The sequence below is a fragment of the Myxine glutinosa genome, chromosome 1, assembly GCF_964187855.1.
Source record: "Myxine glutinosa chromosome 1, kmMyxGlut1.1, whole genome shotgun sequence".
NCBI lineage: Eukaryota > Metazoa > Chordata > Myxini > Myxiniformes > Myxinidae > Myxine > Myxine glutinosa.
In genome coordinates, this window is record NC_136261.1 from 275,565,379 (window position 1) to 275,578,845 (window position 13,467).

Here is a 13,467-nt window from a genome sequence, read left to right on the forward strand (position 1 = left end):
ACAACACCATTCTGCAACCGCACCACAAATGCCAATATCCAACCACAATTTACCTGCACCCTCTACCTAACACTTACACTACCCGCCCCGGGTGCTCGTGAAAGGGGTCCACTCTTCCCCCATCCACACCTTCGCACCATGCACACCACTCCGTACCACTTACTCCAACTCTCTCCACACACCTGTACTTGCACACCTGTGCTCTCACACTTGGTGCCACCTGCACCCTTCTCTCCCCAAGCGCATTCGCGCTGATCCACACACTCACTACTCATACACTGCTCCACACACCTGTCCAATTGCACACCTGTGCAATCACACCTGTTCAATTCTCACACACACACGGCATCATCTCAGCTAACTACTCCCTTCTGAAACTTGCGCTTCCCAGTCGTCCCTTTAACTATTGCGCTCCCTCGTCATTATCATCCATACTAATCTACCTGCGTCCCCACTACAGGTATCAGTCACTAACTAACCTTAACGTTACCTAAGGTCATCTTCTCTAGATCCCTACACACAATATCCTAACCCACCCGGGCTAGTTTTCACTGCCATACACCCCATAAGCTATTGCTCCTTTGCCCCCCACCTGTGAGGGATGGTGGATTTGCCATCCCACCACATCGGGGGTCTCTCACTACCAATTTTGCACATCAAATTTCAACAAATTAAAAATTTGCCAATCACTACCCATCATCTGCCAATCGCTACTGCCAATCCCTTGCCAATCATCAAATTTTGTTTTTCTCTAATTTTGGGTCCAAAACACTAACCTCATCACCCAGTCGACTCACTAATACCTCTCGGTGCGCCAATCCCTGTCCAAAGCCCGGCTTCGTAAAGCCAAGCAATGGATGCTGGTTGTTTTGTGCCAGCGGCTGGACACGTCCGGCACTCGGTGCAGGGAAGGAGGTTTACCCGGCCCGAGATCCCACGCACCTTCTCGGCACGGAACCATCCAATGTCCCGATCTCGACCTGCCGGAATTCCTCAACAAAAAGTGGTCGCCATGACGACTCTTTCTATCGGGCCGCCCGCTCCGCCTAGTGGAGCACGGACGTTCAAAGCGAGGCCCAGCACGGATCGCGCACGGCGGTCCTTTCGAACCCGCCGTGGCTCGGATCCCCGCTGGTTCTCGCGGCACGCGAAACCCGGCACGCACCGAGGGCCCGCTTCGGCTAAAAGTCGACCTAACCTTTAACCCGGTCACCGTCGATGCTTCACCTGCTCGCTTACACCCCGCAGCCCGTTCCTTGCTCACACCTCCAGCCGTTTCCATGCTCCTTGTACCGTTCCTTACACACCCAGGCACACCCATTCCACTCACAGCCTTGGTCACACACCTGACCACCGAACACTTTGGCACACATCCGTTGGTAGCACACCACACCAACACACCTCTTCGCGCCCCCTCCTCTGTCACCTCCTCTGTGACAATCACAGGTGTGCCCTCATTCGCACACCCATCCACGTGCCTCATCACCAACTCCAGCGTGCATTCCCACTCACGCTCTACCATTCCAGGTGTGCATCCTTCCATCCCAGGTGTACATCCTCGCTCACCTGTCACAACTAACTCACGCTCCTTGTCACTCTCACTACTTTCACCTCCATTCTTGACAGCGCACTCACCCTTACTCTTGACAGCGCAGTCTTTCCCCATGCACCTGTCCGTCACACACCTTTCTCGCGCACACTCTCCCGTTACACCCTCTGTAACACTCACCACAGGTGGACACTCTTCCTTACTTCTGACAGCGCACTCTTTCCTCATGCACCTGTCCGTCACACACCTTCCTCGCGCACACTCTCCCGTTACACCCTCTGTAACACTCACCACAGGTGGACACTCTTCCTTACTTCTGACAGCGCACTCTTTCCTCATGCACCTGTCCGTCACACACCTTTCTCGCGCACACTCTTGCGCACACTCTCCCGTCACACCCTCTGTAACACTCACCACCCCGCGCTTCCACGTGCTCCCTCGCACACGCGCTACGACCGACTCACTCTCGCCAGCACACTCACTCCTTGGCACGCACTTTTTCCTCACACACCCCAGAGTCGGACTTTCTCGCTCACCTCCTTTTTCGCACACCAGACCTGTCGCACACTTCACCAACGGCCTCTCACGAACACCCGGGTCTATCTCGACCCCCAAGCCTCTTAAATCACCTGGCGCATCATACGCACGACCATATTGGTCGCCACTTACACCGGGTCCTCTTCCTCTTCGTTTCTCCTCCATCACCTGCGAATCCCTCATCCGGTTAATGAGCACATCACGATCCAAACACAGACTTTGGACCAATTCTTTTATCTCCTCTTTTATCTCTTTGTTATCCCCTCTCCGTCGCTTCTTAATTTCGCTCACCCCTTCTTCCACTTCTTCTAATTTGTGCCTCACCTCTTTTATTCCCCGGTACGTCTCCTCAAGCTCGTCCTCCAAGGCTACCTTGACCGTTTCCATGTGCGTCCTCACCTGCCGGTCCTTCGTCTCCATTACCTCTATCACCTCGTCCAACCTCGTTGTCAGTCCCTCACGTACCATCTGACATTCCCTCTTCGTCGCTACCAAGTCATCTTTTAGTTCTTTCTGTGTCGCCTTTAAACCTCCTAATACCGCAGTGTTCCTTTGAACCTGCTCCACTAACTCCGTCTGTCCCACCGTCAGCTGCTCCACCTTCTGCGTCAGGTCCTCTATGCCCCCTTGTAACTTTACAGTCCCCTTTCTCACCTCCTTTTCCATGTGCTCCTCACAGTGCCTCACCTCCTCGCGCACTCCTCCGACCTCCTCACTCACTCCTCTTCTGATCTCCTCTCCCATCACTTGCATCTCCTGCCCAGATGCCACCCTCATCTGCTCCATTTCCTCCCTGTGAGCATCCAGTTTGGTTTCTACCCCCATTCTGACCCCCTCTATCTGCTGCTCCATTTGTTTAACTTCCCTTTCCGCTTGGTCCCTCATGTCCCTCAATTTGCCTTCCATGGTGTTTTCCAACCCCTCTAACCCTTTTTGCATCCCTTCCATTTGATTCTCTTGAGCGGCCATTCTGTTTTCTACCCCCGTTAACCCATGTTTCACTCCCTCTATCTGATTCTCTTGAGCGGCCATTCTGTTTTCTACCCCCGTTAACCCCTCCTGTATTTCCCCTAATCTATCGTCTAATTTCCCAAATTTCATGTCTAATCCCTTAAAATTATTGTCTAATCCCTCTATTCTACTCCCTAACCCTCCGATCTGCGCCCCCATGTCCTCCCTCAATTTCTCGCTATTGGACCCCATTCTTTGTTCTAACCGTTGGCTATTGGCCCCCATTTGGCCCTCCAATCGCTCACCCTGAGCATCCATCCGGTTCCCCATTCTGTTTGCCATTTCTTCATTATTCTGGGCCATAAGGGCCTTCATTTGTATAAAAAAAAGGCCCCAATCCATCGGGGGCGCTGCCACGGTCGCTGGCGCGGTGATCAGCGAGGCGCCATTTTGCGCGCCCGCTTCTTCGTGCGTGACGGCGCTATTTTGCGAACCTGCCGCCCTCACTGCTTCGCTCTCCTCCTGTCCCTCATTTTGGTCCTGGATCGACCCTACCTCACTCTCCTTTACCGGACCCCAGCTGTCTTGATCCGCCATAGCGCGACTTTCAAAATTCGGTTTTTATTTTTTATTTTCGTAAAACAAATTCAAATTTCGCCGTTATAATTTCGCGCGGGAAACGCGCTCCGAATCGATTCGGTCGAGCGCCGTACGCGCTCCGGCTCGATTTTCCCTCCCAAAATTTGGGCCTAACTAATTTAGTCCCGGGTTCGAATTCCACTCCTCGACACCAATTGTTACAGACGTGGCTTGGATGTTATTTACCGAGCGGTTTTATGGTATGACCACGTCTGCACAAGTTACCCGATTGTGCCCGAACGTTGACTAATCGCGCTATGCTAGACCAATGAAGGAAAAAGAAGACACACGGCTGGAATTAATACGACACGACACCAGGGATACGGTTCTCAAAGGTTGTTATTACAATAATGCGGAAGGTTTAGATTACAGGGACAAGAGGGAAACATAGGAAGGTGGGCACTTAAACACACTCTTATATTATTCCCAACAGACGACAGATAAACGGGACAAGGCTCACTCACACGGGGTTTGATGCAAAGGACAGGCGGGTAGCGATCGCTCCAGGTGCACCTGGGCTCAGGGCAGGATCACGTACGGTCCAGTTTAAGAGATGCGGTGGAGGTATTGCAGCGCTCGAGGGGTGGCGACTTCTCTCTCCAGGCTGGGGGCGCATCTGACGTCACATCCGGCGCGGGGCCGCGTATATCCGGCGGGGAGTGACACGCCCTCGGCTCGTTAGCTCCGCCCCAGATGGAATCGGCACGTTGCTTCTCATTGGGTGCGTGGGGGGGGGTTACTGGCTCCGCCCCTGACGAGGAGCTGACAGCCAGCCCCTTCGGGGTAACGCCGTGGAGCGCATGGTCATGGCGGGTAACCGAGTCGGTGTGAGGACGCACACTCCCCGCCCCTCTGTTGTTGTAGTCGTAGTGGTAGTTGTAATTGTTGTTGTAGTTGTTGTTTGGGGAAGAAGATGGGAGGAGGTATGGGAAAGGTCCTAAACTCACTACTGATGCCATATAATCACATTCTGGTGCAACGAAGAGTCATAATTAATGGAGACGAGGCCTTAACTGACATAGAATAAGAATAACTAGGAAGATGTCCGAAAGTTGTCTACGTGTGGTGCGGTGGACCTGGGCACGACATTTAATGGGGGAATAAGGGGAAGGTCGGCTCTACTGATTGTTATTTACATGCAATGGGACTAGGGAATGGGGGATCGGGGAAAGTTGGGGAGTATTGGAGAAAATAGGGGAATATTTACAAGCGGATATGGAGGCCAAATTCCATATTCGCAACAATATATATATATATATACATACATACATACATACGTATATATATATATACGTATATATATATATATATATACGTATATATATATATATACGTATATATATATATATATATATACGTATATATATATACGTATATATATATATATACGTATATATATATATATATATATATATACAGTGGTACCTCGGCTTACGAGTTTAATCCGTTCCGTGACGGAGCTCGTAAGCCAAATCGCTCGTAAGTCAAAGCAAATTTTCCCATTCAAATGCATTGAAATGCTATTAATCCGTTCCAGCCTCAAAAAAAAAACACCAATTTTTTTTGTTAGGTGCTTTTAAATAACAAAAATGTACTTTATAAATAACAAATAATGTATAAACAAGCACGACCTCGTATATACTGTACATAATACAAGAGAATGTAAAGAAATAAACTGGTTTTATTAAGCAGAGGAGAAGAGCATGCCAGGTGAGGTGTGCGTGTTGTCGACTTGGCGAGGCAGTACGATCGTACTCCTTCTACGATATGTACGATTTTGAAGCAGAAGGAGTCCATAAAGGCTATAACGCCAGCCAAGGGCGTTACGATTATTTCAAAGCTCCGGACCTCTATCCATGAAGATATGGAGAAGTTGTTGTTTGTGTGGTTGAAGGAGAAGCAGCTCGCAGGAGATACCGTGACCGAGAGCATCATGTGTTTGAAAAGATTGAAACTCGGATATCGAGCACGGACCACGAGGTGTTTTTTCTTTTTTCTTAATCTCGGTTTCAGTGAACTTTTGCTCTGTGCTCACGTGTACTGTACCTGTACCTGTAATGGTACGTCAGAGGATGGCACCTGTTGTCATCATATTAAGTGCAAGATGTTCTGCATCGTAAGTTGGTACACCGTGGTCTTTCGGCGGTGTTTAAGCCGGCCGTCTTGGCTTCTGTCACCATTGGCATTGAGTCTTTCGATGTAGGTAGGTCGTTGTGTGCCGGTGCCTTGGCCGAATTCCTTCATTGCTGCATTGTTAGCTCACCTGGTTTTTTATACCACATCTTTGGTTATCGGACCAGCGAATGACGTCATCTCCAAAGTATGGCTTATTCTCACTTGTCTTGGACGATCTTCTACTTCTAGCCTTCCACCGTGCATTTGGTGTCCACTGTACTTACTGTACAGTGCCTGGTAAAATTGATGTAATGGGTTTTTGACCGTCAACGCCATGAACCGTCATGAACCGTCATGAACCGTCATGAACCGTCATGAACCGTCATGAACCGCCATGAACCGTCAACGCCATGAACCGCTAACACTCAAAAGCCCATTTATCGCGCCTTATAAAGCAAAACGCAAACCGAAAGCCATGCCTCTCAAGCGAGGCGTGCTTCCGTGGTCACGTGATCCACAGGTGTAGCTCATTATACCCGCACGCGCGACACGCTTTGGCGGTCACGTGACCAGCCACTCTGGAGGCGGGGATCCCCGCCGATGACGTCACCGGCTGGAGCAAGGAGATTCCTCGCTCATGTATTTCGACGATTGCGTGTTTTATATCCAAGCAGAGATGCTTTCACGGCAAGATAACCACGTGACCGGAACCGGAAGCCACAACCGGAAAATTCAAAAAAATAAATTTTTTGAGCTCGTACATCGGATCTCGGCTCGTATCCCAAAGCAACAAACCGCCCGAGCGACGGCTCGTATCCCGAAAAACTCGTACGTTGGGGCACTCGTAAGCCAAGGTACCACTGTATATATATATATATATATATATACGTGTGTATATATATATATATATATATATATATAGACGTGTATATATATATATACGTATATATATATATATATATATATTTATTTATATATTGGTTATGAACGAAGGATTAAGCTTCCTATTTCATAGATGAACGAAAGATAAAGCTTCCTATCACCCCAAGGCTGTACTTGTTTGGTAGATCTGAGGTCGCTATGGGATCTCCAAAATGTCCTTGTTGTGTGTGATTGATTTTGACGTCATTAGTATTGCCTTTTAATAATATTTTAATGATTAATAATATTGCCTTAATATTGCCTATTAATATTAATATTGATTTCTTGTTCTCAGCCCCCTCGACAGCTGGAAAGCTCTGAGTCAGAAAGTGTACGAGTCCAGGAACCAGTCACCGCAGAGTCGTACAGCCCGCAAAGTGCCGAGCCACGTCCAGACACTCCTATTTCTCAGACGAGTAATGGCAAGGTAAGCATGCAAAGGCCGAAGCAGTTGTTCATTACACGTGCTGGATATCTTAAAAATTGCTTCATTTGTGTTTCCTTTCGAGCATTCAGGAGAAAGAATATGATTCTCTGCATTTTTCCAGATTGTGCATACCAGAAACAAAGATTTTGCAGCAACAAAGCACAGTCCTCTTCTTATTCTGACTCGTAACCCCTTTACTTGGACATTATCTTTCCTCTCTACTTCCGAAGTGTGACTAAAATGTACCACCACTACTACTACTACTACTACTACTCCTCCTCGTCCTCCTCGTCCTCCTCCTCCTCCTCCTCCTCCTCCTCCTCCTCCTCCTCCCCCTACTACTACTACTACTTCTACTACTACTACCACTACTGATCTGCATGTCCAGTTAAGGGGCATAGATACCCCCTTGGAGGTTCACCCATTTGCACTTCGTTCCCTTGGGACAGGGGGAACATAAGTTTATGGCAGTATTTTTTTTTTGGTATGTTTTTGTTCAGGATGCCGGTGATAACTCGTCTTCTCTTCTCATAGGACACTGTGGGGTCTTTAACGTCCACCAACTAATGCCGGCAGATGGGGTGCCCAGTTTAATGGCCATCCAAGGGATTTGCACACACATTGATGGATCCCCCTGCCTGTGAAATGACAATTTATAGCTGGGTGGGGATTCAAACCCAGGCTAGACAGCTTAGAGGCGAGTGTGTGTACTTCCAGGTAATCCTGTCAGCACAGCTCAAATATATAGTGTAAGTTTATGGATTTAAATTTTCAATACATATAAAACATTTTTCATGCTCATTCCTAAAGAAATACTAAACTTCCTTTTGTCCCTCTTTTTTATTTTAATTCTGACCTTTTTAATTTTAATTCTGACCTTTTTTAATTAGTGGATGGCTACTCAGGGTTATGGTGCATTCGTGAGAGCTATTGATCTGTTTTTATAAAATTAACTTATTGGCTTGTTCATTTATTTTATACCCCCTCACCTCCTCCAAGGCTGAAATGTAGTCTCTGATATAGTCATTCCATATCTTGCCTCGCCTGTTTTCAAAAGTGAAGGAGAGGGTAGTGTCTTGCACGTGTGTTGTGAGTTTTCTGTGTTTAGGGTTTTGCATGTTGTGTTGCACATTTTATGTGTGTTGCCATGCATAACACATGCAACACACAAACACCACACGCAACACATCTGTACTATTAGCCTAAAGAGTTCAAGTGTGGTTTCTCCTGCAGCAAGGGATATGCTATTGGGCAAAGGGAATCTGAATAAATGTGAGATGTATGTGTCATGTTTGCCTCTTGTACTCGGTACCTTTTTCTGTGAAAGTTTCATCAGTAAACTTACAACTTGTTTAGCCTGGACTCCATGTTTCTTAAGTCCGTATTTCAACAAATGCTGCTGCAGAAATTGCTTCCAACATCTGTAGGTTGGATCGAGTTCATGGGGGGTTGTGGATATTAATTGATCAGCTCTTGCACACTTGAATCCTCATCAGAAACTCTCTGGAGTCTGGGAAAGATCTGCTAATTGCGGATTATAAATCTAAATCCAAGCTCTGAGGAATAGAGTACAGTGGCATAGCATGGATTTTTCTGTTTTGCATTCCCAAGAAGAACAACGTGTTTAAAGAGAAGTCTGGCATACCTGAATCTTACTTGGCATAATTTTCGAATTCCATTCAGATTTTCACCCAGCATCTGCTTCTTCATCCTGCTTCGGAGTGGCAACCCATCCAATACTCTTTAGCCAATGAAACAGCCTTGACAGCTCCTTATACACCTCACGGCATGAAAGGAATGGTTATTCTGCTCCTAAAAAAATTTTCCTTGCCACCTTTGTTGCACAGGACCTGACTACTACTTCACGAAAACCTGCACCCTCCCAGCCACGACCCTCGTCACTGCACTTGCTCTCGCGTGGCGATGGCACGGTAGTCATCCCTCAGACACTCGATTCGCCGACTGCTGTATCGGTGATCACCCAGGCCCCACCTGCGAACCGCCAGATCCCGTAAGCACTGAAACTTTGCTCACATGCATTTTCGAATTTGCTTTTCGTTTCAACAGTTCACCAATCCAGGAACACCATTTTCTGATGCTCCTATGTTTCTTCTTTGATCACTCTTTTTTCATGGTTTACACTTCGTGAATGCTCATCATGCGCGATTTATATTCATTACAGAAATGCCTCTCTTGCATTAAACGGCTGCACAAACGTTTGTGAGAAATGGCATGATTATTTGCCTTAAATGGAGAATGTTCTTGCCAAGCTCCCATCGTTCCGATGCAATTTTGTTTCATGGCATTGCGCGAGCACATGGTTTTGCACGAGTACCATGGAAATGCTGCTTGTCAGCATTTCTCTGCAAATTATGCTCGAGTTTCCAACTGGTTGCTGTACTTGGCTCACAAATGAGGGCCACACTAATTGCAGCAAAACTTTCTTGCCAGTACTGTGACCTACTTTGTTATAGCCGAGCCTTCTTGCCTGTAAAGCTGTCTGAGTAGGCATTATTCTGATCGTTATCATGTCTTAAAAGTATGACCACACTATCCGTCTCAATTGGCATTGATCTTCTACCCACTTTTCCTCACCGACATTGTATTTTTCGCCCTTCTTTCTTCTTACAACTTCCTTTGGAGCCCTCTCCCCATTTTCAACTCCCTTGTATCCTACATTTCCTCAACTCCTCCCACCTCCACTTATTTTTCCATTTCCAACCACTTTGTGCCTCCTTCCTTTCTCATGCTCGTATTGTATTTTCCTGATCTGCTTCATCCCTGGATCTCTCATTTGCTTTGCCGTTGTTTTGCTTTTTGTTTTTCTACTGCTAAATTTTCTCTTTCCTTTTAATCTTTTCTTTTCATTTTACTGCCTTCCTTTTTTCTGTCCAGGCCCCTGCCAGGTCCACAGCCTATATATATACCTCTGCACAATGGGCAGTCATTGCCGCTGGGTTTCCCAGGCCCCTCACCAAGTTCATTGCCGATATCACCCAGCCTGGCATCCTCCGGCATTGCGGTAAGGATGCATCTGCAAATGAAACAATAAATTATCGTTGGAATTTTGCCTGGATGTGGGGTTGAGATCTCCATGGACAACCACCCAAACGTTGCAGTGTGCAATGGTGAAACGGATTTTCACAAGTTCACTATAACACCAGTCTTGGACAACGCTGTTGTTAATTCATTCTTAATTTAGTTCATTCTTAAGTTCTTAAATTTTTTTTTTCCTGGGATGGCTTAATCAACAAGTTGAAAAATGGTTAATATTGGCCTTGTGAAAATAACAACACCCTTTAAGCTGCCATTTGGGTTTGCATTGCTATTTCAAAGATCTTCATCATTGGTTGTTTTCTTTTTCTTTTTCCAGGGTAGCCGGGTCATTGGTGTTGTCCCAAACATCCCCGGCATCCCTGGGCCGCCTATGAACCACACGGGGCCCCCACCTCCTCATCCTCATTCTGAGGCTAAAATGGTGTGTAGCTGGGTGGATCATCTTGAAGGTTTCTTTGCTTACCTGTTGACTGCTTTGACAACCACAGCCTCATTTGTGACAGTTTTTGGTTTCCCCTGTGGCCTGAGTTGTACTTCAAATTCTGAGTGTCATCCTTTAAGTTATTGCAACATCCCTTTGAAGGATGTTGTGTAAAGCTTTGCAGTGGGGTATGCAAAATCGAATCCCCTCCTTCCTCAAATCCATCCTTAGAGGTTGAAGGCTGTTCTGACACAGCAGCCAATTCACACCTCACTGGCGCAGCCACTTAGCATCATGACCACAAGGCCGGAAATGGTCTCAATCGGCCCTGCATCCCAGGTAGAGCTTTGAAGTATTTTTTACCGCATGAACAAGTCTTTTGATGAGTCAACTACCTTGTAATACTTTCTTTGTTAGGATAGGTTGAGAAGGATTTTTTCAGAGTGGATTCTTGATGCGGTAAAAATTTACAGCATTGAGGTTGAGTGTGAAATTTCATTAAGGATTGCTGTGATTGGGTTTATACTGAGGATGATAACGATTATTCTAATTATCATTGGCCACGTCTCACCAGTTTTAATTTGACAATGGGAATTATAGAATAAATGATTTTTGCATTGACATTATTGAAGTAATGATTACCTACAGAGATTACATTTCCTTCTTCCAGCACTCACCCATTTACATGGGTCAGATGTCGCCGGGAGATTTGTCCCCTCAGGCGATTGGCATACGGACCTGTGGAGGCCGTCGGCGGCGTATGTCTGAGGACGATCCGGATGAGAGGCGGCGGAAGTTTCTGGAGAGGAATCGTGCAGCAGCCACTCGTTGCCGCCTCAAGCGCAAGGCCTGGGTATTGAATCTTGAGCAGAAGGCAGAAGAGTTGGTGCAGACAAACCTTCAACTCCAGGTGGGGAACCATGAGAAACATGCTACGAGTCCATCATGTTAACCTTGCTTTTCTTGCAAAACGTTTTTACAGGGCATGTGCAACGTGAAGATCGGGATTAAACAATTAGTTCACTTTGTCCCTCTCTGTCTGTCAGTCTACAGACGTCAGTTTATGATCAAGGAACAACTTAATTTCAATTGAATGTTATATTTTGAACAAGAATCGGAACACGATTTGTAAAATGAACCTGCAGTTTAGCAGTACTTTGGCTCTGAATTTGCCCCGATCGCACATGCACATGAAGGAGTGAGATCATATTTTTACTCTACCTGGCTGCCTGGTAGTAAAACAAAGTTGAAAAACAAAATTTGAAAATAGGAGCAATACCCCAGGGTGCTCACTTGGTGGACTAAAGCGGTATACTACACCGACGAAAGGTATTTAAACAGTATCATGGTATTTTAAAACAATTACAATGGTTGTTAGGAGACAGGGCAGCATGTAGAATCATACCAACGTAGTCATAAGACTTTAACAAAAAAAAAAACGGAAAAAATACCTATTTTGGGGGGCAACTCCCCTCCCTCCGCATCCCTCGCAGAAACCCCCAAAACCCAATTTTTCTAATGCCGTGAACAAACTTTGGTACATCACAGGTGATGAAGGTTGTGATCAATTTTCATTAAAATTGTGTGTGTAGTTTCGGAGAAGAACCACCTTCAGAAGAACCACCTTTAGAAGAACCACCCTTAGAAGAACCACCTTTAAAAGCTATTTTTCCCCGCAGAGCAGGGGTTGGCCTTTTTAGGGCACCGGGGTCCCCTTTTTGAAGCAATGTTTTATGGCCAGATGCCCTTCCTGCCGCCAACCCTGGTAGTCGCCTCTTGCGACACACAGGGAATTACCAGTGAACTGGTAGTCAATTTGCCGACCTCAGAAGGATGACAGGCTGAGTCAACCCCCCTGGCATTAATTCAATGATCGACCGGGATTCAAACCCAGGATCCTTGGATCCCAAGCCGGCACCCTAACCACTAAGCCAACACCAGGCTCTTTTCAACACCAGGCCAGTTTCGGAGAAAAGGACAAAAAACTTGGACCCACTTTGACCCCCGGTAGACCCACTCATATCCCGTTTTTTTTAATGCCGTGAACAAACTTGAGTTGCAACATACCAAATATCATTTTAGCCATGTTTGGTCACGATCCCATCAGTGGTTTCAGAGAAGAAGTTGAAAGTGTTTACGGACTGATGGACAAACAATGCGCCAACCCACAAGTTCCCCGGAGCTACGTTCCAGGTGGGCTAAAAATCATTCCAAACGAGAAACTTGCTGTTTAAAAGCACGTCATAAAGGAGACATACAACAGGCATGAATGACTAATGTAACATGTTAGATAGGGTGGTGTAATCGACACTGCGTCAACGGCGGTAAAATGCCTGTAAATTCCGGAACCTTTATCATCTATTTAAACGACCTTTATAATCTATAATGATAATCTATTTATATATAAATTTATATATAATATAGAAATTTATATATTTATATATATATATATATATTTATATATAATCGAGACATTTAAATTTAATAATCTATTTATTTTTAATATTTATAATCTATTTCTATATAAATGTATTTATACAACCTTTATAATCTTAGTTTTATTTACATTGAATTTTATACTTGAACACTGTAGAACACAATTTGCCTTCTTCTCACTTCCAAGAACCCCCAGTTTTGCAGTACTTGGACATGTCAAATAAGGTCGTGTATAAGAATGCTTCTTCTGCGTCGGAGTGGCGATACGTCCAGGATTCTCTTTCTTAGCCAATGAAACTGCCTCAACAGCCATATGCACCTCACAGCGTGACTGGAATACTTATTGTTAAGTCATCTCATATCAATTCTCGAAGGGTTGAACTTATAAAATGAGTCGTGATGTCTGGATGTCCG

At 45.9% G+C, this 13,467-nt stretch overlaps 1 protein-coding gene across 2 annotated transcripts in view; it reads left to right on the forward strand.

Moving 5' to 3' along the window:
- LOC137413679 (cyclic AMP-dependent transcription factor ATF-7) overlaps positions 1–13,467 on the forward strand; it is a gene marked incomplete in the record, with an annotated part of 134,274 nt that overhangs the window by 16,037 nt on the left and 104,770 nt on the right. For both annotated transcript variants that reach the window (XM_078765908.1, XM_078765910.1), the window contains 6 exon segments: positions 7,008–7,139; positions 8,987–9,150; positions 10,035–10,161; positions 10,513–10,617; positions 10,849–10,956; positions 11,288–11,527. In XM_078765908.1, the coding sequence (XP_078622034.1) occupies positions 7,008–7,139; positions 8,987–9,150; positions 10,035–10,161; positions 10,513–10,617; positions 10,849–10,956; positions 11,288–11,527 (876 nt within the window).